This window comes from Mobula birostris, chromosome 18, assembly GCF_030028105.1.
Source record: "Mobula birostris isolate sMobBir1 chromosome 18, sMobBir1.hap1, whole genome shotgun sequence".
NCBI classification, from domain to species: Eukaryota; Metazoa; Chordata; class Chondrichthyes; order Myliobatiformes; family Myliobatidae; genus Mobula; species Mobula birostris.
This window is the reverse complement of record NC_092387.1, coordinates 46,378,903-46,403,210: the sequence shown is the minus strand read 5'-3', so window position 1 is coordinate 46,403,210 and position 24,308 is coordinate 46,378,903. Positions and strand designations below refer to the sequence as shown.

The 24,308-nt window shown below is 42.0% G+C and overlaps 1 protein-coding gene across 1 annotated transcript in view; it reads right to left on the bottom strand.

Moving 5' to 3' along the window:
- The window catches only part of sgpl1 (sphingosine-1-phosphate lyase 1), a 104,224-nt gene that overhangs the window by 54,175 nt on the left and 25,741 nt on the right, over positions 1–24,308 (bottom strand). Inside the window, exons 4-6 of the mRNA XM_072282601.1 lie at positions 21,295–21,442; positions 19,989–20,068; positions 10,954–11,082 (exon numbers count right to left, since the gene is read on the bottom strand). Of these exons, the coding sequence (XP_072138702.1) occupies positions 10,954–11,082; positions 19,989–20,068; positions 21,295–21,442 (357 nt within the window). The remainder of the gene's footprint in view (positions 1–10,953; positions 11,083–19,988; positions 20,069–21,294; positions 21,443–24,308) is intronic.

Genomic DNA, 24,308 nt, shown 5'->3' with positions numbered 1-24,308 from the left:
GGCCCACAATGTGTTGAACTAATTAAACGAGTAATTAAATGCCTAACTAAACTAATCCTTTCTGCCTATGCCACAACCATACCCCTGTATTCTCTGAACATTATTTAGGATGCATTTGTTCATGTACTTTGATAAACCTATTAAAATAGACTTAATTCTTTTAACAGCATGGGACGTATATATCCGTTCTACCCACTCTGCTCCTGCAATAGACCTACCATACAAGTTCCACTCTCTACTACATATATCTCATAACTCTACCTTCTCAGCACTGAAAACACTTCTCCATATTCAAACACATCTAGATCCCTTTCATATTACTTCCCCTTTACCTACGCGGTAGGGCTGGGGATTACCTCTTTTCCATTACAGGGAATTTCTAAAACTTGCATAATCCCTCAAGACTCTCAGTCTAGACTGTGGCGTAGGGAAACCTGGATATCACAAAGTCCATCAGAAAAAATTCTTGGGACCAAAAGAAAATGGCGAATGGAAGTCGCCTGGCAGCAGTGTATCATTAGTTTAGTTTAGCTTGCTTGGTATGTACTGCTGGTCACGAGGTGTCACTTCAAACCAAATATTCTCACAAGGTTCAATTCTTGCCAGAAGTCAAAACTGTTTATTTTCTTTGAAAGGTCATTAGCGATAATGAAGAAGAAAGTGTGTGGAAAGATCGAAGGCATTTTTTAATTAAAAAAACACAAGAGATCAACTGTGAAAACATTAGACCATTAAAACTCCACCCCACCCCCTACCACGGATACTGGCTTGGCTGCTTCCAGCCCCTAATCCGTGTTGAGACATCATGACCTCAAGCATTCAATTACCAAGCAAAAATATAAGATCAGCTTTAAAGAGAGGGTACCAGACCTGGCACCTGCAATCATCTTCACTGCACTCAAGGTAACACCCCATACCACCAGGATCAAAACTGCAGCTACTTCCATTCGATTGCAGAGCCAACAGCAAAACTGTCGGCTACACTTTAGCAACACTATCACCCTCTTCAAACAGTTTGCATCAAAACAGACTTTTTCTTTGTTCTAATTGTTTTCCGTTTTTGTCAAATTTTTGTACAATTTACATTTTTCTTGCAAATGTCACTTATCTGATGCTATGTGTCCGTGACACTGCTGCAAATAAAACTCCAGAATTCGAATTACTATTGCTGACATATGTCAAGAAATCAGTCTGGCAGCAGAGATAGGTACCCTGCAATACATAGAAGTCACTACAAGTTACAGAAATAAGTAAATGCCTGTACTTGCGCATAAACTTGACCTTGAGTTCAATGATTGAAAGTGTTCCAACATTCCCTCTTTTTTTTTTTAAAAAAACAGCTGCGCAGTTTAACCATTGCTCTGAACAGGGAATTTTTACATGGCCTGAAAACCACACAGCACATTATATAAAAGAAAATGCCAGCTATTTGGTAACAAAGGCTACGAGTACAGGAGCATTTCAGTTACTGAGTGGCCAGACACCCGTTCAACTCAGAGGTAAGAGCAGCGTTTACATGCCAAGTGTTATTCACATCCAGGGGGACTTGACCAACACACACAAAATGCTGCATGGAACTCAGCAGGACAGGCAACATCTATGGAGAGATCCTGCAATGCCAACTGTTTAACTCCTCACCATAGACGCTGCCTGACCCACTGAATTCCTCCAGCACTTTGTTCCATGAATCACTCTGAATTTACAACATCTGCAGAATCTCTTGACCTGCATCGGAGTAGTGTCAAACAAACCTTTCTTAATATTTTATTTGTGGGTAGCTGTAAAACTTCAATGCTATGTCATGATGGGAAGCCTTATGGTAAGCTAAGGGTTAAATAATACCATAGTTATATATGTAAGTCACGCATATTTTGGCATTTCTGCTGTGTGATAAGGATCTTTAGATTTAGCAACGATGCTAAATGAGAATTGAGACATCGTGCAAATATTCGTGTTAAATTGGCCATTCAGTTCAATAGATGAAATGAGTTGCATTAAAGTTCATTATTCAAAGATTACAATCAAAGACAAACCAAGTCAGCTCTGTATGGTCATTAAATTGGGGGAAGACAAAGAGATAAAAGCAACGGTTGAGAGAGAAGATCAGAGATCTGTAGTATGAGCAGCCTGGGAACGGGTTAGCCTTAGAGGAGGAGGAAAAGCAGAACACAGTAATTGCTAACCATCAAGCAAATTTCACACAAGATTGGCAACCAAAGGAGAAAATCAGGAGGTCTTCAGACATCTGAGAACGAACTGTTAAGAGAGCAGAAGAATGAAGAAGCAGTGTCCCAGATAAGACTGGAAATCGAGAAACAGGTGCCAAGCTCTGCTGGTGATCTGACATCATCAGATACTGTCTTTGTATACTTTCGAGTAACTTAGTGAACTTCCACCTAATGTGGAACTTGGGTAGCTGCAAGTTCCCACACTTGCATTTGACATAAAATTCCTTAAATCCACTTAGAATTAATAATTTACTGCAAAAATCAGCCCACCGCTTCCAACTGCTGTGTGCTAGCACTCGTGTTGCCTTGAGAACTACTTTTTCTTTCCTCATGTTTAACTAGCTTCTCTTCATGGGCAAGTGTTTTATCCCCAGCCCTTCAGAATCAGAATCAGGTTTATTATCACTGGCATGTGTCATGAAATCTGTTAACTTAGCAGCAGCAGTTCATCGCAATACATGATGTAGGAGAAAAAATAATAAATTACAGTAGGTGTTTATTGAATTGATTAAAAATCATGCAAAAACAGAAATTATATTCAAAAGTGAGGTATTGTTCATGGGTTCAATGTCCATTTAGGAATCGGATAGCAGAGGGGAAGAAGCTGTTCCTGAATCACTGAGTGTGCGCCGTCAGGCTTCTGTATCTCCTACCTGATAGTAACAATGAGAAAAGAGCATGCCCTGAGTGCTGGGGGTCCTTAAGTAATGGACGCTGCCTTTCTGAGACACTATTCCTTGAAGATGTCCTGGGTACTTTGGAGGCTATTAAAGATGGAGCCAACTAAATTTATGACCCTCTGCAGCTTCATTCGGTCCTGTACAGTAGTCCCCACATACAGACAGTGACTCAACCTGTCAGAATGCTCTCCACAGTACATCTACAGAAGTTTTTGTGCATTTTTGTTGACATACCAAATCCTAATGAAGTATAGTCACTGTCTTCCCTTCTTTGTAGCTGCATCCAAATGTTGGGACCAGGTTAGGTCCTCAGAGATCCTGACACCCAGTGTGGCGAAGGCCCATCACTGATTACAGAGGGCACATGGCACACTCAGTAAAACACTCATCCCCAGCAGTAATAGTGACTGGGTCTGAAACAGAGCTGCTGCATGGAGCTGTCTCATGTAGAGGCAGCAGCCACCTGATGTGTGCTGATGGTGGAGGATACCATATTTAATTGAGTCAAGGGTTATGTTACCTAATTACTCATCTTGTGGTAAAGTTTTGGGGTTTATTTAATGGTGAATCCTATAATAAGGTATATATGTTTATTGTGAGAACTGGCAGTAGAGTTTCAGATTGTGTGAAATGGAAGATAACTAATTAGCTTTTGGTTGGTCTAAGGGGAGGGGCTTAGCAGTTATAAGCCTCCGGTTACCAAGGCTTTGGGGTTTTTTTTGTGTTCAGTCTGAGGGTGGCTGTTAACCAGACAGGTGACAATTGCAAGCTGCATATATATATAGTTTTTTTTCAGTTTTTCTCTTGTTTTGATGTGGATGTCCAAGTTTTTGTTTTCCCACTATTTTTGTAAATAAAAGCACCTCAATCTATTTTTGCAACTCAAGCTATCTTGTTATTTTTCTTAAGACAGTTTACCCAGTTTTTGTGACACCCAGGAACTTGAAACTGCTCACTCTCTCCACTTCTGATCCCTCTATGAGGATTGGTATGTGTTCCTTCATCTTGCCCTTCCTGAAATCCACAATCAGCTCTTGTACATTCCTGAGCAAAAATATCTCTTCTACATCTGCTTGAACAAAATCTCGAAGAATTTTAGGGACCACTCTTTCCTAAAGGAAAGTGTCCTCTAGCCTGTTCCATTTCTCCTACTCAAAGCAGGTTTAAAGACCCCGAGTCATCCTCGCTGTCCAATTCCATCGCTTGCTTAACCTGCAGGTTTACGGTATTGAGAACCTTCGAAAAGTCTCTGAGTTACACAGACTGACAAGTCTGTCAGCAGAATCTGTGAGACATTTTCTTTATCAGGTTGCAAAGATTATAACAACAGAGGGAAGAACAGCACAGCCAACTATAAGCAACTGATATTTCTAATATAATTACCTCAGACTTACTGTAGCAAGTTGCTTACATTATTATTACCCTTGCAAACTATCACTCCCACATTCCTTTCAGTACAACCAGCTAAAACAGTCTTAAAGTTAGCAATCAATTCCATGAGCAATGTCTGAAATCCCCAAGCCAAGGACAGTTTGCATTGCAAATCCAATGTGTTCAATACAAGAACAAATTAGGAAACTTCCAATGGCAGTGTCCATTCTGCAATTAATTCTTGCACACAAAGAGCAAGTGCTCAGGTGGATCCTGGCAATGGTTTTTCCTCTCACTTAATAAGCAAGGTGGTACTGTCAGTGTTGTCACTGGATAGTACTTTTGCCTCAGAGTTAGCTCAGCGTGGGTTCTGTGTTGCAACGGCATTCAAAAGACTGGAGGCAAAAATCCTACCCTAACTTGAGTCTGGCTGCAGAAGCCAAGACCAGTGGTATCCGAACGTGCGCTGAGCTTGTGTTAGATTGAGGCCATTAAAGTGATCAGGGCTGGTTTGGGTCAAGGCTATACGAGGCTGACTCAGTACTCTATCCAGACCACTACGATTAGTGTTAATGTGTGTATCACTAGTTCTTCATTAATAGCATGAAGTCACAAAAGACTGCAGATTCTGGAATCTGAAGCAACGAATAATCCACTGAAGGAACTCAGCAGGTTGAGCAGCATCAGTGCGAGGAAAGGAATTAAGGAAAGGTCCTGATGAAAGGCTTTGATCTTAACATCAACAATTCCTTTCATCCCACAGATGTCACTTTACCCAGAGTTCTCCCAGCGGATTGTTTGTTAATTAATAGCATATTGTGGCAGCACAGTATTCAATTATTAATCAGGATATAGACTCAGTGGCCATGATACCAGCTACTTCCTGTACCAAATAAAGTGGCCACTGAGTGTGCGTTTGTGGTCATCTGCAGCTGTAGCCCATCCACTTCCAAGGTTCAAACAAGAGAAAGCCTGCAGTTGCTGGAAATCCAAGCCACACACACACAAAGTGCTGGAGGAACTCAGCAGGCCAGACAACATCTATGGAAGAGTACAGTCAACATTTTGGGCAAGACCCTTCAGCAGGACTTCACTGTCCGATGTGTTGTGCATTCAGAGATGCTCTTCTGCATATCACTGTTGCAACAGGTGGCTATTTGAGTTACTGTTGCCTTCCAGTGACCTTGAACCAGTCTGACCATTCTCCTCTGCCCTCTCTTATTAATTTTGTTTTTTGCACTGACCTCTGTAAACTCTACAGCAGGGGTTCCCAACCTTTTCTTATGCCATAGAGCCTTACCATTAACCGAGGGGCCCATGGTCCCCAGGTTGGGAGCTCCTGTGAATGTTTGCATGAACTTCCTAGACTCAAACCACCCTGTCTGGTACCAACAATCATTCCACAATCAAAGTTGCTTAGATCACATCTTCTCCATTCTTATGTTTAGTCTGAACAACTGAATTGCTTTGGAAAGATCTGCAGGTTTTTATACGAGTAGCAGCAATACAGTGATTGGTTGATTAGATATATGCATTAGCAGGTGTACAGGTGTACCTAATAAAGAGACCATAAAGTGCATATGGAAAATATATGATTCAAGTACTCAAAATTAGTCAGGATTTGCTTCTAATAAAATTAAAGCTGACTGGGAAGGAGAACTTGAGATTAATATACCAACTGAAAAATGGGAAAAAATTCTTCAGTTGGTGAATTCATCCTCTGTATGTGCTAAGCATAGGTTGATACAGTTTAAAGTAGCGCACAGGGCTCATATGTCCAAAGATAAACTATCTGGTTATTACTCTTATATTAATCCAATATGTGACAGATGTCATTCCGAGATAGCTTCTTTAACCCACGTTTTGGTCATATCCCTTGTTGGAGAAATATTGGAAAGATATTTTTGATATTATTTCAATGGTCCTAAATATAGACTTACAACCTCATCCAATTACTGCTATCTTTGGACTACCAATGATAGACTTAAATAATTTAACCTCTTCATCACGAAGGATGATTGCATTTCTCACTTTAATGGCTGGAAGGTCCATTTTGTTGAATTGGAAAGAGATTAACCCTCCTAATATATTTCATTGGTTTTCACAAACTATGGTGTGTTTGAATTTGGAGAAAATTAGAAGTGCAGTTTATGACCCTGCCATTAAGTTTGAAAAAACTTGGAGGCCATTCATTCAGCATTTTCATTTGATGTAATTTGATCATTTCCAAACTTGTTTTATCTCTCTGTACTGTTGTTGGAGGGGAATGGAGTCGTCGACACTAAGGTTTTCTTCTTTTCCATTTTTAAGTTGTTAGTTTTGCCCAAGTCTTTTTAGTTTAGTTGATTAATTTTGTTTTCCTTTGGGGATGGGGTTTGCTTTTTTTTTTGTTTTGTTTTTTTTTCTTTTTCATGATTTTTTTTTCCAGTTTTTTTTTGCTTTGTATTATCCGTTGTTAGTTCTACATGATTGGGAGCTTTGTTAATTTACACTATTTGATTTTACAATTACTTTTCTTAAGTGTAACAATATACCTCCTACTATTTGTATTATTGCTATGTTTTGTTTCTATATTTTGAAATTAATAAAAAGATTGAAAAAGAAAATTAGTCAGGATTGAAATGGCCGCAGTCTGGCCGGATATGCCGAAACGGAACTCCAAGGATGACAGTCTTGCCCAGTGGTTCCCAATCTGCGGCCCATGGACCCCTTGCTGAATGGTATTGGTCCATGACATAAAACAGTTGGGAACCTCAGGTCGAGTCCAATAATGGGGGAATGCTGAGCTGTCAGAGATGCTGTCATTCAAACAGGATGTTAAACTGAAGTCCAGTATTTCCACGCCGCTCCCCCCCCCCCCCCAGTTAATGTGAAAGGTCATTATTCAGATTTAAGAATAAAGCGCTAGGGCCAACTCGGTGTTCAGATGATTTAAACGCCAGCCCAGATAGAGTGAAGAGGCAGGGCGCTGGGATGGGAGGCGAGGATTGGAACAATTTCACTCCTCTCCCACAATGTTCACTCTTCTCTCCGCAGTGCTGTGGCTGCAAGTCTGCTCCCACTGCTGCGCACTTTGTATCTGCCAGCTTCTTGGCAGGTTGCCCCAGTATGTGATGAACTTGAGCCCAAGGCTTTGGGCCTACCCCAGCTGCTCTGGGGATGTGGGTCTATGGACTCAATTTGGTTCAGAGTGCTGTTGCTTGCTTCTACTGTTTGCACGGTTTCTGTTTTTTCCCCCCATTTCACTGCGCACTGGGTGTTGGTCTTTATTTTTCTTTTAATTGGGCTCTTTCAGGTTTCTTGTTTTGTGGTTGCTTGTAAGCAGACTAATCTCAAGGTTGTAATAAATGTACTTTGATAATAAATGTACTTTGAATCTTTGATGAGGAGCATGCAATGATTCCAAGAGCCAAAATTTATCTTTAAACCATTTTTTTTTTAAATCACTGTGTATGGGAATTTGTGCACATATTAATGGGCTTATTTTGTTAGATCACAAAGTGGCTGAAAATAGGCTATAAAAGATGCACTGGAGATACAAGTCTTTATTTCTATTCAAAGCTCACATCAGTAAGATCAAAAGTTTTAATAATCACAATATGGGTTCTCAGTCTACAAGACCAAACCATGGGAATCAAATAAAAAAAAAAATAAGATTTCAATGCGTGGCAAAAGAGCAGGAATGCGTACTCTCTCAAAGAGTCAGCACAGGAACAGTGGATTGAAAAGATTTCCTTTCCCACTGTTTTCCAGACCAAGTATCTGGGACAAACCTGTGATTATAGTTGTGGGCATAAAATTGTTTGATGTGCAATATTTAGGATCTCACTTTAACAAGGCTTGCACAGTGCTGGCTGCCTCTGTGGAAGATGCCAGTATGCAAGGGGCACCATAGAATAGCATGGAAGCTGTTACAGTGTCAGTGAGCCGAGTTCAACTCCAGCTGCCGCCCGTAAAGAGTTTGTACATTTCCCCATGACCATGTGGTTTTCTTCCGGGAGCCCTGGTTTCCTCCTATATCCCCAAGGCATACAAGTTAGTTGGTTAATCAGTCACATGGGTATAATTGAGCGGTACAGGCTCGTTGACTAGAAGGGCCTGTTATCGTGCTGTATCTCCAATTAAGAATTTAAAGTAAAATAAACAACCTACATTCAGTTGGGCAGGCAGGCTAAAGTCAGGAGACGACAAATTTAACAGGTGCCTGTGTGAACTTTCAATACAGACCTCCAACTACACCTCATCTGGCCAACACCATGCTCCCTTTATGGAATCTCAGTCAATAATTCCACAATCTTCTCCCCCTCTATCCTTCCCAGACTACAAGCCAAACACAGGTATCACTCAGCCAAATATTCTGACTTAAAAACTATTTGACATTGAGTTCACCTCTCACTTCACTTCAATGGACACCAATTACGTGCGTGTCTAGTCTCCACAAATGGCACTCAAGTGTAGGCTGCTTGCTACTCCGTGCTCCCTCGACAACCACAGCTGCAACATCTCCACCGCATCTGAGCGGCAACGTTTCAGGAATCCCATTGGTCTGCTCAGTCACAGACCAGGAAGTGAGGAGTACAAGACATGGAGCAGGTCACAAGATCTAGGAACCCCTTCAGTGTCTCCATTAGGTCTTCTTGACAGTAGCTTGGTTCCAGTCAGAAACGTCTGAAAGAATGTCCCAGCTCCTCAAGGACAGCTTCTACACCTCTTTCATAAGAATATTGAATGGTGCCTTTGTACAACAAAATGAAATCGTCTTCACAACCTACCTCATTATGATGTTGTACCATACTCTCTATCTGCACTGCACTTTCTCTGCAGTTGTTAAACTTGATCCTGCATTCTGTTATTGTTTTACTGTGTAATGAACAGTATACAAGACAACCATTTCACTGTACCTCAGTATGTATGACAACAATAAACCAACCCTAATCCTAAGACAACACACACAAAATGCTGGAGGAACTCAGCAGGTCAAGCAGCATCTATGAAAATGAATAAACAGTCGACATTTCAGGCCGAGACACTTCATCAGTACGGGAAAGGAAGGGGAAGACAACAGAATAAAAGCAGTGGGGTGGGGAAGGAGGATAGCTAGGTGGTGAAATGTAAAGACAGGTGAGTAAAAAAGGTGATTCCAACTCCAAAGGTTTTGTTGCTCAGATCCAACTCTTGTAGTTAACACATCGCATCGTCCACCAAATACGGTCTATCAGAAACTCTGACAATATGGGCAAAACACGTTCAAAATTCTGTTTTTAATTTATTTATTGAGACACAGTACAGAATCATCCCTTCAGGCCCTTCAAGCCGTGCTGCCCAGCAACCCTCCATTTAACCCTAGCCTAATCACAGGACACCAATTAACCTACCAATCGATACATCTTTAACAGTGGGAGGGAACCATAGCACCCGGGGGAAATCCATGCGGTTTCGGGAGAAAGTACAAACTCCTTACAGGCAGCAGTGGGAATTGAACCCGTGTCACTGGTACTGTAAAGCGTTGTACTAACCACGACGCTACCTTGCCACCTCCATCCATCCGCACATGCTTGATCAATGCTGGTTTGTCATCAGTAACTGCCTTCAACTTTTAACTCCTACAATGTCTTTACATCTGCCTACACAAAGAACTCTATAACCCTGCAAGATGTCTGCATTCCCTAGCTGTTCTTTGAATCTAAATCACCCCATCTCACCAGCTGTAGACAGCCTTAACTCTGGAATTTTTCTCTGCAAGCTTATCTCATTTGAAACCTACTTCCCTGACCAGCCCTTAGGTCCCTTGCTCTGATTCATGCTACAGGTTTTGGCTGAATAAGCTATTGGTGCACTTAGTAATATCGTAATGTGCTAAAAGCTTCAATGGAAATGATAGCTGCTCCTGTTATAAACAGGCCCTTCAAATTGTTATATTTCTCAATAGAATAAAGAAAGGATGTGCTTAGACAAGCACACAGCACAGTGAATAGCAGCCTTTGGACTTCCCTATCACTTTAATATGGTCTGGTTCTTGAAAGATAAATGGTATCAGCCAAAGAGAATTGATAAAATATAGAAATCTCTGCATAACTCTATCTTTGAGCAGTAATCCGTACCCCAGTTAAAGAAGACACACCTCACCCTGCTAGCGAATTTTTCCACCAATGATGAATACGTTTGCCTGATTACAGACACAACTCTAATATCCTGTGCTTGCATTACCAGGGCAAAAATTACCTGAAGGCAGTCTTGGCAAAAAAAAAAATGGACCTCTTCTAAGATTAATGCTTCAATCCATTCTAAAACTCAAATACATCTTTAGAATTCTGCAGAATTTCAGTCTGTATGGGTACATCAAGGCTAGCCCAATATTAACTGCCCCTGACGACAAGGCTGGTAGGCATGGCAATGTGTAGTTAAGGGACAACCCATGGCTAAAGATCAGCACTATAGTTACTCTCAGGTGTGAGCAGGCCGACTGATGTTATTTTGCAACTCACCAAAATTCGTACTCAGCAGCAACCACCACCCACACCCTCCTTACCCCCACACACCTAGGTACTTGTTCATCGCCTCACATCCCAAGCTGTTGGTACCAATCAGCAGTTTGGTGAATGGCGGAATGGTCCCCAACAACTCCTCTGCCCTCAGATAAGGTGCAATTCTCGGCACGTATTGGATCCACCTACCGTCCCGCAAGAGTCAGGTCCCCCTTGAAACAGTGTGCAAGACATCCGGACAACCTCTGCCTCCATCTTTCGCACGCCAGGGAAGATATCCGGGTGGAGAGGATTACTCCATGCAAAGTCTCCATAGACCTAAGAACAAAGGCAGTTCAGAAATAAACCATGAAGAACATACAATGCACCAGGTTAAAACATATCAGTGTTTTTTTCCTACTGAGTACTTACAACACAGGAACAAACTATTCACCACAGCACACACAAAATGCTGAGGGAATTCAGCAGGTCAGATGGCATCAACAGAGGAAAATAAACAGTTGCTCCACGGATGCTGAGAATTCCCCCAGCTTTTTGTGTGAACTGCTCGTTTCCAGCATCTGCAGAATTGTCAGTGCCTCTGCACACCACAACGCCAAGAGCACATACATATGTTAAGAGTCCATACATCGCCTCCTACCCACCTTAATAAAACCACATCATCATATATTTTCAGAGCCATGTTGCGGGTCAAAAGCCCATTCCAGAGCCATTAGTGCAAAGGTCCAGACTACATCACAGTGTGCCACAGTTACAGGTGCTGTCTCAGATGGAACAACCTTAGACAGACTCTGCCCTTTCATGAGACTCCAAAGGATGCCTATTTCAAAGAAGAGCAGGGGATTTACCCCAATACCCTCACCAACATTTACCCATCAACTAACTTGACTGAAAGGAATTGCCTGGCCAATATAATATTAACGTTATGGGAACTTGCTGTGCACAATTTGTCTGCAATGTTTCTTGCATTAATACAACACTTCAGAAATTCTGAATGGTATACTTTGTGAGGAATGTGGGTCACCACAGAAATGTAAACTTCTCTATTCTTCATTCAAGCAATGTTGGGCAACACAGACTGAGCCAGCGTTTAATTGCCTACCTGTACCAGTCCCCGAGAAGGTGGCAGTGAACTCCTCCTTGAGGTGCTGCGTCCTTGAGCTGAGAATGCCCTTGGGAACACAAGGGAGAGAACTCCAGGCCTCTGATTCAGTGATGGTGAAGGAGTGGTCAAGATACAAAGGCCTGAAAGGACACCATGCTCAAGGATAGCTTCTATCCCACTATAGAGGAAAATAAACAGTCCCTTCACTGTCATCAGACCCTTGAATGGACCCCTTGCACGAAAAATGGACTCTTGGCCTCACAATCTACCTCGATATGATCTTCCACGTCATCATTTACCTGCGCTGCGCTCTTTCAGTAGCATCTACACTTTATTCTTCAAAGTCATTGTTTTACCTTATTTTATCTCAATTCACCATGCAATGATTTAATCTGTATGAACAGTCAGCAAGACAAGTTTTTCACTGTGTTTTGGTATATGTAACAAAACAGTGGATTCTGGTTAACTAGGCCATCAGTCACTAATTGGGACAACTCTTTGTAATACCCTGGGTTAAGACCATGCTTTATTTTATTAATACAATTATGCTGTTGGGTATTTTATTTTCTGCAGATTTTTACAAAATGCAATGTATTCCTTTAATTATATTATACAATTGAGTATTTAATTTTTGTTGTTTAAAATAAAAATTCAATTGGTTAAGTTAGGCTTGTTGAATTAGCCAATAGGATTTTGCAGATTCTGGTTTTCACGGAGAATGTACAAATAACTTTCAGTTAGCTAGATAGCATAAGGCCTTAGAGAAAATTTGACACCTTTTCCTTGGACGATACATGGATACTTATGTTTCACTTGGAATGGGTTTTCAGGCAAAACTGTTTCAGTACCATAAGTAAACTAAGTGAAACAAACTAGATTGATAACACTACAATGTGTTCCAATGGTTATGTGTATAATACAGACCAACATATGTGTAGTGGGCTCTTCTCCTTTATTGTGTTTCTTATCGTTTAAAATACTTTGTCAATACAATTGTGATCTAAGCTTACAATGGTGTGAGTTAAATTATTTCTTCCTGGCAAACAGTAAATTTGCATGGGCATGTCAGTGTTCACACAATTAACAGTCCTACTTTCCCTTAAAGGGATTTTAAAACACTTATGTTTGTGCATTACATTCACCCTAGATGTGTTTATTTATTGGAAATGGCCTTTTCATTATTATCCCCCATACATTGTAGAGTAAAGTTGCTGATAGTTATACCGAACTCTTGACGAGCCTACGGTGGGACAGTTAACATCTTAAAGAACAAAAAAACCTAGAAAATATCTGGATTTCCCTTTGTTTATTTGGGACACTTATGCCACTTTATTGGGACAGGAGACTGTTGCTGCACAGTTTCTAACTAGTATCAGTCGCGTGCACTTGTGTGGCTGTTAGATACTACACCGTACATGCAGTGAACAGTTTTTAAAATAGCTTCATTTGCACATGTCTGTATTGAAAAAGCAGAGACTTTTATCACTGATAGTTGGTGAGAAATAAGCAGCAAGGCATCTCAGAACTGTTTCACTCACTGTGGTTTCAGCATTCAGGCTTAGAGATGCCAGAAATGGCTGACAGTGAAATGTAATGATTTCACTATTTTATCAAATTTGGAACGAAGAAGAATTTGATAATCATCTTGAATGTTATAATGGAAATGAAGATTTGGAGGACACAATTGTCAAAAGGATTGTATGAAAGCACTCCATTATCTACACTTGGTCTCCGTGCTGATTTTGTTCATTTACAGTCAAAAGAACCTGGCATCGTAACATTGGATGAATTCCTCCATTAATAACAACTAGAACTTGATACACAGTTTTATAGGACTGTAGTGATATTGCTGGAGTTCTAATTTGTTCTGTACTTCATTTAAGTACGTAATTCGCTACTCAGTTAAATGGTGGTTTGTCTTTTTTGTGCCTTTTTAACCACTTCCATGACACTTCAACTAACCGGGACAGTCATTTAATTGGGACAAAATGTACTGGTCCTGAAGTGTCCCAATTAACTGAAATCCATTGTATTACCATGTCAGGATAGGGAGAGGGTTTTTGTACACGAGGAATCCTGCAATGATTTACTGTGGAATTAGTGGTCCTGAAGTCCGAAAGCTCAGGAGGTAGGAAACTGATGTATTATTTAAAAAGGATGCGTCATAAGGTGCCACAGAGCCCTGCTGGGAAATCCAGCGCAAATCAGCACTCTCTACTGGTGCACCCACAACTGCGGAACACAGATCTCAGCCCAGCAAGGCAAAGCTTGGTGCGGAACAAGCCACCACGGCAGTGTGAGGAGGTTGTCTGTAAGGATTGGTGCTGGTAAGCAGCGGGGCAGGGATGGAAAGAGCAGGGAACAAGTAAACCCTGTCTGACACAGCGAAGGAAGCCACTGACAGCCATTGCCTGCATGTTGACAGACTGCCTGGCTGCAACAGTCTAGCTCGTCACCTCCTGTTGGATGTGACAGATGACACCCACTCCATCTCCACTTGGCTCCAGATTTTCTCAGATAACGAACTCAATGACCAGCAGCCACTGCTGATGCCTCGATCAGTGGGGCGAGCAGGAGTTCATTGCCGTTTCCCTGGTCAAGTACACTGCTCTGCATACACAATGCTAATATTGGCCCCTTCGAGCACTGACCACTTCAGGGTTCTCATTCCTCAGCTCCAAAGAAGAGAACAGCTTCCCTTTCTAATCCACAAAACATTTGCCGGGAAACAAGAGAACTCATGCTATTCAATTAACCTGTGTGCTTTTCATGTTAAAAGCAATGTTGCTTTCTGAACTACCCATGGTGGTGACTAGATTTCAGCTGCAGCAGTCCTAAACGTGATTTTTTAATGATTCCTTTCAGAGCTGCCCACAGAGTCGCCACTCTTCGGCACCATCTTGAAAGATTTCTGAACAGAGAATGAACACATGACCACTATATGCATACATACATTTCATATAAATATATTTCATATGTATTTATTTCTTATGGTATTTTATAGTATATTTTATATATTGCACTATACTGCTATGCCAATGATTTAAAGTAAAACCAATTCTGATTTGCATTCCAATGTTCACTCTTGAGAACTACCAGGGCCTCAGTTTAACCTCACCTCAACTCCAGTCTCTCGCTACCGCACTGCACCGTCAGCTTAGATTACCCCGTGCCCAAGGACTGAATGCAACTTGAATTCACGACCTTCCAATTCAGAAATTGCCTGGTCATTACCACATTGCTCTTTCCAGCAGCACACTTGGTATCATCTGGCTGCTGTGCTTCCTACAACAGCATACGTGTAGCCAAGTATATCACTACCCACAACTTGCCTTCAGACAGAGAACATGCAGGAGGCTGCTAAGGTGAAAATTGTTTTTTTTTTTCCCCCCTCATTTCCCACCCCACCTCTCTGGGAAAAAAAAAGCTTTGTTGCAAAATGATGTGTTGTTCAAGCATCAACTCTCACCAGAGTAGTTTGCTTTTAACACCGCAGCAATGATCGGACACCCATTACCCATTGGCCCACAATTAGACACCAGCTGCACTAACAGTGTCTGATAGAGTGGAGAGACAAATCACAAAGCATCACGCAGTCAATGTCGCAATGCTGTCTATTTAACTTACAGTAAGTACTCACCCCTCTCCCTTTTTCTCATTCGTCATTCTGGTCACCCTCTCAACCATCTACCCACTTCCCTCTGGTTCCCCTCCCACTTCCTTTTTTCACAAACAAAAGAAAATCTGCAGATGCTGGAAATCCAAGTAATGCACACAAAATGCAGGAGGAACTCAGCAGGCCAGGCAGCATCAATGGAAAAGAGTAAACTGTCCACATTTCCGGCCGAGACCTGCCATTTGGTAGGAGATACAGAAACGTCTTAGCTAAGACTTAGCCTGACGAAGGGTCTCGGCCCAAAACATTGACTGTACCTCTTCCTAGAGATGTTGCCTGGCCTACTGTGTTCATCAGCAACTTTTATGTGTGTTGCAGGAAGACTACAAAACAGCTTCTTCCTGTGGACTGCTGTGCAGCTGAATAATGCTACACTCTAGCTTGTCAATAGCCTTTGAGTGTTATGGACTATCTAAGTCACTTCTTGCATGTAAAAAAAGAGATATTTTTCAAGTAAGCCATACACAATGCATTGTAAATATCTGTTTAGCACAGACTGGAGTAGCACTGCAATCCATTGTCTTGAACAATGCTCCTGGTCTTCTTGTGTAGCTTGGCTGCTAAACCTGGTGGAACCATTTCTACTGACAGAAGAAGGGACAAAGGTATGTTACTGGTGCCTTAAAACTAGTCGCCTCAGGCAGATGGGGCCTGTCAGCCATGGTTGGCGGATCATCTAGGAGAAGAAAAACTCCGATCTCAAACTTCCACTGCCTTGCAGCTATACAAGCTCACGGGGAAGACTTTGGGAGTAAACCCAGAGGGAAAAATCTAGAGCTGGAGTCCCTACGGCAGTCCTACATTGAGCTCGACACTGACTGGCAACTCCTGCAACACTGCTGGTACCAAACCTTATTGGTCTCTGCTGATCCTTTGGATTTCTCAGATGCAATGGAGAGGCACAGCTTGCTACATGGGCAACAGCTTGCTTCTCATATTACACTGCCCTGGCTTGTGTATCAACATCCAGGATCGATCCTGACCAACAGAGGCATCAATCACTATTCTATTCTCCAGCATTTGTAATTTCACTCACCAACCTACCCCTATTACCCAACACTCTGCAACGCCATGTTTGCAACTGACTGTGCTCCTTCCTAATTTGTCCTGACTCCTCCACCTGTAAATCCATCCATCGAAGAGGCACCAGCATTCTGAACGGGATTGAGAGATGCAAGAAGAGAACACAGAGGGCAGATACTGGAATCTGGGGCAACAATCGGCTGGAGGAACTCAGCGGGGCCAAAGAGCATTAACTGGGGGAAGGAGTCGGCAATGTTCTATGAAAACTCCTTATATCAGGAGAGAAGATAGCTGGGATGGAGAGGATTTGGGAGGGGTGTCAGGAAGTGAAGGGAAGATTGCTAAAACAGTGAATGCCAGTGAGGTAGAACGTAGTGAGGCTGGAGACAATTGTACAATTGGTGGAAAAGAACTTAAAAAGAGGCCTAATCAGGTATCACCAAAGATCAGTGAGAGTCGGATTGATGGCTGACTAGAACACACTGTTGTAAGGAAGTGTGGGATATTGGAGACTTAGAGGGCTAAAAATAGGACAGGGGGATGAAATGGAATAAGATAAACTCTGCAGTTGCTGGAAATAGGAAAGAAAATGGAAAATGCTGTTAATTCTCAGCAGGTTAGGCAGCATCTGTGGAAAGAGACACTATTTTCATGTCTAAGGCGCTTTATCAGAACCTTCCCAGCTTGAAATGTTAACAGTTTCTCATTCCACAGATGTTGAGATGACCCCTGAGTGGTTCCATTTTCTTGTTTTATTGAAATACCAGTTTGCAGTTATAGTTTTAGGTAAGAATTCCAGCAGCAAATGAGCAAAGGTCAAGGAACAGTAATGTGGTTGATCTTGAGAGGGGGAATTCAATCCACAGCTTTAGAGCTCTTTAGTCAGAGGCCCCAACACACACATACTGACGTTGGTGGGAATTTACCACACACATCAGCTGTCAGGCATACGCAAGACACACTCTTTGGTCTGCCAAGTCAGTACTCTGACCATCAACCACCCAATCACACTTATTCCCTTTTTAACCCACCCCCCGCCCAGATTTTGCAACTTGCCTGCACGCTAGGGAGAATTCACAGTGACCAACTACCTCCCGACCCTCCTGACTTTTGAATGCAGGAGGAAACTGGAGAACATGGCTGAAACTAAACGAAAAAAATGCAGGTAAGAGATTAAAATAAATCTAAGTTCCTCTTTCGCACTGAGCAATTAAGTAATAGTGCTTGCTCCTGGTCTGGAATTAACCAGGGTTCTGGTCTCATAGGATCATTAAGATATAGAAATTTCCTTCAGAAAAACAGCAGCTGGGAAAATGTCGAACTCCTACATGCCTTCATTATCCACTCTAATATTTTGATGAAGAAAGTTTATTCCATTCTTTTTTGATTTGTAATAACACACCTGGAACAACAAATACAGCTTGGTTCCCTTAACCAAGCAGGGACAAAGGATGTCAGATAACTATGAGGTTGACACCTGAGATACGGAATTTTTTTGAATGTATATTTAGGAGGGCACGAGGGGAGGACTAGAAAGATAGTGTCAAGAGAAGAGATTGTGAATACTGATGCAATAATTTTCCTGAAGTAGAGGTTGAGAGAATCTCACTGAATGAACTTGGCTGGAATCTACTACTACGGGGCAGACCCTCTGAACGCAGATAGCTTATAGGCTAAGATAAGGACAGATTTCTTCACAAACTGTTAGAAACGTCTTGTGTCTGCCACTCCAGTGAGCTATTAATCCTCAGTCACAGTGTTTATTTAAGAGGAGATCGACAAATGCTTGGTTTCTGATTTGACTAAGCCTCAATTCTCAGCTAAAAGTGGTGCAGGGGACAAGGGAAGCAAATGGGACGTTGACCTTATAGCAAGAAGGTTGGAGTTTGGAAATGTGGAAGTATTGTTACAACTGTGCTGGTGGTACTAGCGAGGCTACACCTGGACTACTGAGCAGCTTCATAGAACAGAACTGCACAGAACAGGCTCTTCAGCCCGTAGTCTTAACCCACTCCAAGATCAATCTAACCCCTTCCTCCCAAATAGCCTCCAGTTTTCTTTCACCTATGTGCTTATCTGAGTTTCTTAAATGTCCCTAATCTATCCACCTCCACCATCACCACCCCTGGCAGCATTTTCCAATCACCTATTATGCTCTGTAAAAAAAAAACCTACTGCTGACATACACTCACAAATAAGAGAAAATCTGCAGATGCTGGAAATCCAAGCAACACACACTCTTTACACTCCTTGGTCCATACACTCTTTACCTTCCTCGTAACCTTAAAGTCATGCCCCTTCATATTAGCCATTTCTACCTTGGGGGAAAAAACTCTTGCTGTCCACTCTTATTTGTGCCTCTTATCATCTTGTACACCTCTATTGAGTCATGTCTCATCCTCCTCCTCGCCAAGGAGAAAATTCCTAGCCTGTTCAACCTGCTCTCGTAAGACATGCTTTCTAATCCAGACAGCCTCCTGATAAATCTCCTCCGCACTTTTCCTGGAGCTTCCACATACTTCCTATAATGAGACAACCAGAACGGAACACAATTTTGGTCCCCTCATTTAATAAAGGATGTACTACCATTAGAAGCAGCCCAAAAAAATTCACCCGGCCAATTTCTAGAATGTGAGGTTGTCCTATCATGCATTCCTAAAAGAATATCTATATTCATTGGTTTAAGCATGACAGATCATCTTATTGAAACACAAGGTTCTGAGGAGGTATGACAAGTTAGAAGTTTCCATGAGTGTAAACTCCCAAATTATCAAATTTAACACTCTAATGGTGTAAACGCAAGAGTAATGCAAGATTACATAGCCATTTCAAACTGAGGTGAACAGGAACTTTTCACAGTGGATGAATCTATCTCAGACAGGAAGACGTCATCACCAGGGCTATTTAAAGAGGAAGCAGACATATTTAAGAAGGAATGAGTATTGAGTGTTTTGGGGAACTGGCACAAGAATAGGACACAAGGCCTATGGTAGACCTGGCATGACCATATTGAATAGCAGAGCAGATTTGAGAGGCCCTGTTGCCCACTCCTACTTTCATTCTCTCATTCACATTTATTTTAGGAGATATCCTGATTGGAAAGACAAATTGATTTGAAACAAACAATTACTGCAGGTTTGAGGGATGGAATGGCCTCCTACTTTCCCCATTTCTTGCCCTCAAATAGGTCATGCAACAATCTGTCAAAGTCCCGCCATGTCTTTCTGCCAATATTAAATTATAGGGGCTGATATAAAGGCAGGAGGTTTCCTTGCACTGCAGCGGCCATCTTGTTGGCATCCATTCTCATGTGGCTGGTATCATGCAGGCAGTGAAGGAAAACAGCGAAGGGATTGGAATTACCACAGGTAAGGGGGCCAGTGTTGATGTTTTGTAATGATACATCAAGCCATCTCCTACCTTCGTCATCAGCTTTGTGAGTTGCTCTTCACCACTGTACACTGTCCCAGAAACTTGCCCCTTTTCCCAACACGTTTCCCCTGCAAAATACAAAGTTCAAAGTGAAGTTATTATCAAGCAACGTATACATCACCAAAATCAACATGAGTTTCATTTTCTTATGGAAACACACAGTAAATCCAAACAACACAATGCAAGGTTTTGAGTCAGAGGATAAGACAAACACGCATCAACCTCTAGGTCCTATTCAAGGCAGGGTTTTAACCATGATCAAATAACACTGCAGGCAGCAAAGCTAGGTGTTAATGCAGGCAAAGCTATACATTGCCATCTCAGCTTAGCTGATTCAAGCGAAGAATATTATCAGTACAAGCTGATGAATTTTGCTTTGGCTAGTTTAAACACTCGCTGTTCACTTTGCAGGCACACTTTTACAATGCAAAGTGGTAGACAGACAGCCATCTACAAAGGAATGCCACATCATTTAAATATTTTATGCAGCTGTTGTCTTACAGTTTATTTTACAGGACCTTCCGGCCCAACAAGCCCACCCTGCCCAATTAACCTACTAAATCCTACATCTTTGGAAAGTGCGAGGAAACTGGAGCACACGGAGGAAACGCACTTGGTCGCAGGGAGAACGTACAAACTCCTTAGACAGCAGCGGAATTAAACTCAGATTGTCAGCGCTGAAATAGCTCAATGCTAAACGCTTTTTTAAAGTCAGTGGTAGTTTGGAGTGTGGTCACTTTGTAATGTAGGAAGTTACATTTGGACATGTTTTATTTATTCAGGCAAATCATACCCCTAAACGCAGTAATGTAACAATGTACTGATAATCAGCTTTATTTTTAAGATTATGTTGATTGACTGATGAGTAATAGTTAACAACTCCCTTAACTTTTAATTGATTGACCAGAGAATGGACAAAGTTGAACATCTCAAGAGACAGAACTGGATTCCAGCGCAGGGCTTCAAGCTGCAGGAGCTTCAGCTGTGAGCGTTACTCACTGTGACACAGTTAACCAACAGATTTAAATCAGATGCAAGTTAAATGTCTAGTGATGAATGGGAAATGGAAAAGAAAAATTAAAAGTCCTGCAGATGCTGGAAATTTAAATGCAGCTCTTCCCTGCTAGAATTAGGTTCATTGAGCCCATAGAAACTTCAGTAAGAGTGCTATGCACAGTCACAAGCACTGAATGGATTTCTACCCCAATGAATAAAACTCCTCCTACTTCTTTCAGAAGGAAAGCAGCAATGAATTCAAGCCAAACCTTTTCAAGTTACAATCACGTTAACTCACCCATTGCGGTGTACTCTTTAACCTTGAGGAGGAGATCCGATTCTGTCAGCCCGTGTGTAGGCAAAGACGTGACATAGGTCATTCCATCCTCCAGGGTTAAGACACTCGAAGACAGGTCATTCAATGCTTTGTCGAGTTGCTTCTGTATCTGTTGATGGAGTGCATCAAGAGGGTTTAATGTGCTAATTCCCTGCATCTCATCATAAACTCCACAAAACTGCAGTCGTTTTATATCTAACCAAGCCGGAACCTGCCAGGAAGTAGTTCTTCAGTCACAACTGCAGTTCGATAACAAAAGTTTCCTTAGATTTGTCAGAATCAATTAATTATCGAGGACTGATGTTGGTTGTAGAGTTAAAAGTAAAATGAACCAAAATAAAAAATACTCTACGCTAGGTTCCCACAAAGCACAAATCTGAGTACAAGTAGCTTGGAGCATGCTTCCATTTTCAAAATCACTCCTCAGCTTTCAAGTATTTTTAAAATCTTTCTTTAAAAACAAAGCAATAATCAAAATGAAGTGCTTCCTGGCCTAGAACAACATTCAATGATAGACCAGATCCAAACTCTACACCCAGTACAGAGCTGGACATGTGCCAGGAATAAAGCACAGAGTGCAGTGCACTTGACAGACACAGAAGTGGATGTGAAAGCAATCCAAAGCCACAGTGACCTTTGCCCTATTGACAAATTGCTCCATAAACTACCAATGTGATCTTGTTTTCCTCATCAGAAACAGCAAAGGGATCACGTTACTTCTGCCATGCCAATCCGAGTGGATTAAAAAAAAAATCCCTGACGTGACGCAACAATAAAATCAGCAACTACATTAATATTTAAGGAACGTTGTTCGCTTCCCTTACCAAACCATATAGTCAACGTAGTTCCCAACCCTTTAATTTCCATTTGAACATGGATGTCTGCACCATTTCAAACTGGCCAGTGTATCTTCACAGGAAAGAACAAGACCCCAGCATTGGAAACAAAGTAAAGACAGGTCTACAAGCAAGAAAGGCAAGCAGTAGAGCTGGTTTTGAATTGACTTCACAAAGAGAACAGATGTACCAAATGCTTTCCTTTCCTGGTGGAGGGATGTACATTTATTCCTTCCAAGGGCAGGGCAGAAAGTAGAAGTTTCACACTGCCAACAAACAGTGCTCTTTATAACACAGCAGGGATAGGGTGACAGGATATATATCCGTAGATGCTGCCTGACCTGCTGCGTCTTTCCACCATTTTGTGCGTGTCACCATGGATGATAGCAGATGCTGGTTTCGGGCAGCGAGCATGGGAGCTTTAATGATATGGGCTACAAAGGTTAAAACGCAAAAAGAAGCTTACACAAACTAGATTCCATCCCCTGGAATTTATAAAGTTTGACATAAAATTGGACTGAAGGAATAAGTAAAACTATTGGCACCAGCTGGGGAAAAAGGACCAAGAAAATTAGGATGAAAAATTAGAACCAGTACATTCAGGAGAGAAATCAGAAATTGTACCAGCTTCTGTCTGCAGAGGCCTCTATTGCAAAGAGCAACAATTTTTCATGTACACTGAAGATTAACTGGTATTTGCTAACAAAGGTATTAAAAATGTGGGGAAAAGCTAGGTAGGTCTCAAACCGGTGGAGCAGTTCAATGAGCTAAGTACTCAGTACCCTGCTCAACCCCATTTTGCCATCACCATCTTATCCCTACTGTCCAGCGGTGCACTGAAGTTCTCAAGTGAAAGGCAAACCGGTTTCATTCTGAGCCAAAAATTATTATGAGGTGTCATGACGTCATTGAGTTCCAGATTCATAGTTCCATGCAGACAGGATGAACGGGTTCCGATGACCCCCCAGGGTTCGTGAATCAATGGGACCGCCATTCGAAGCGAAGTGTTCGGATTCCCACAATCAGCAATTCCGGATTTCGAGGCCTGGTGCTCGGTGTGTCCTGGGCTCGATGCCAAGGACCAAGGCCCAAGGATGAATCAGGAGTCTGGAAGTCTAGGCCGTTGGCTGATGCTGAGTCTGCAACAATCTGTGAGTCCACTGGGGAAGTTGAAGCCCAGTGTCTGCAGGCCCAAGCCTGTCCACTGGAGGTTGGAGTTGAAGACCTGTTCAGGCGTTAAAGGACTGGAGGGAAGAACGGGGCTTGTTTTTTGCTGTTGTTGTTTGTTGATTATTGTGTTCTGTGATGCGTTGTGGGCATCCTATGTTGGCACCAGAAGCAGGCATCCCTCAGCACTCCCCTTGGGTGTTAACACAAACAACACATTTCACTATCAAGAGAAAGTCTGCAGGTGCTGGAAATCAAAACAACACACACAAAATGCTGGAGGAGCTCAGCAGGCCAGACAGCACCTATGGAAAAGAGTACCATCCTGGTGAAGGGTCTCGGCCCAAAACGTCGACAGTTCTCTTTTCCACAGATGTTGCCTGGCCTGCTGAGTTCCTCCAGCATTTTGCATGTGTTGCGATACATTTCACTGCATATTTCGATATATTGTATACATGACAAACTTCAATTATTATCACTTGAATTTGGGGTCATGGTTAAGAGAAATTCAAGATTTTTTTGTCATATGGCTTTTCAGATCTTTTTCTTTCACTACCACCAATGCGCTGAGAATGGGATGACAAGACAAGAAAATGACATAGGATTGTGCAAACAGATCACTTCCCATCTCAGTTTATTTAACAGCAAAGGGATACACCATGGTGCTTTTAACACTTTGCAATGAATAAAAATAAACTAGTAGAGCAGAGTACGATATATCCCTCTTCCAGATCAGAGCAACAGACACCCCACCTCTCCCGGAAGTTCCAGGAGTCTCCCGCATATTGATAGTGGTTCCCTCACACCCAGAAATTATATACAATATCCAGGAAATCGATTTTTTTGAGAGGGAGAGCGAGAGCGAGCATTCTGATTGGTCTCGCTTCGTGCTAAGTAGACATATCAGTTTTCTCTGTGGGTGGGCTTTACAGTTGACCTCAAAAATAATGACAGTGTTGCTCGCTGCACTAT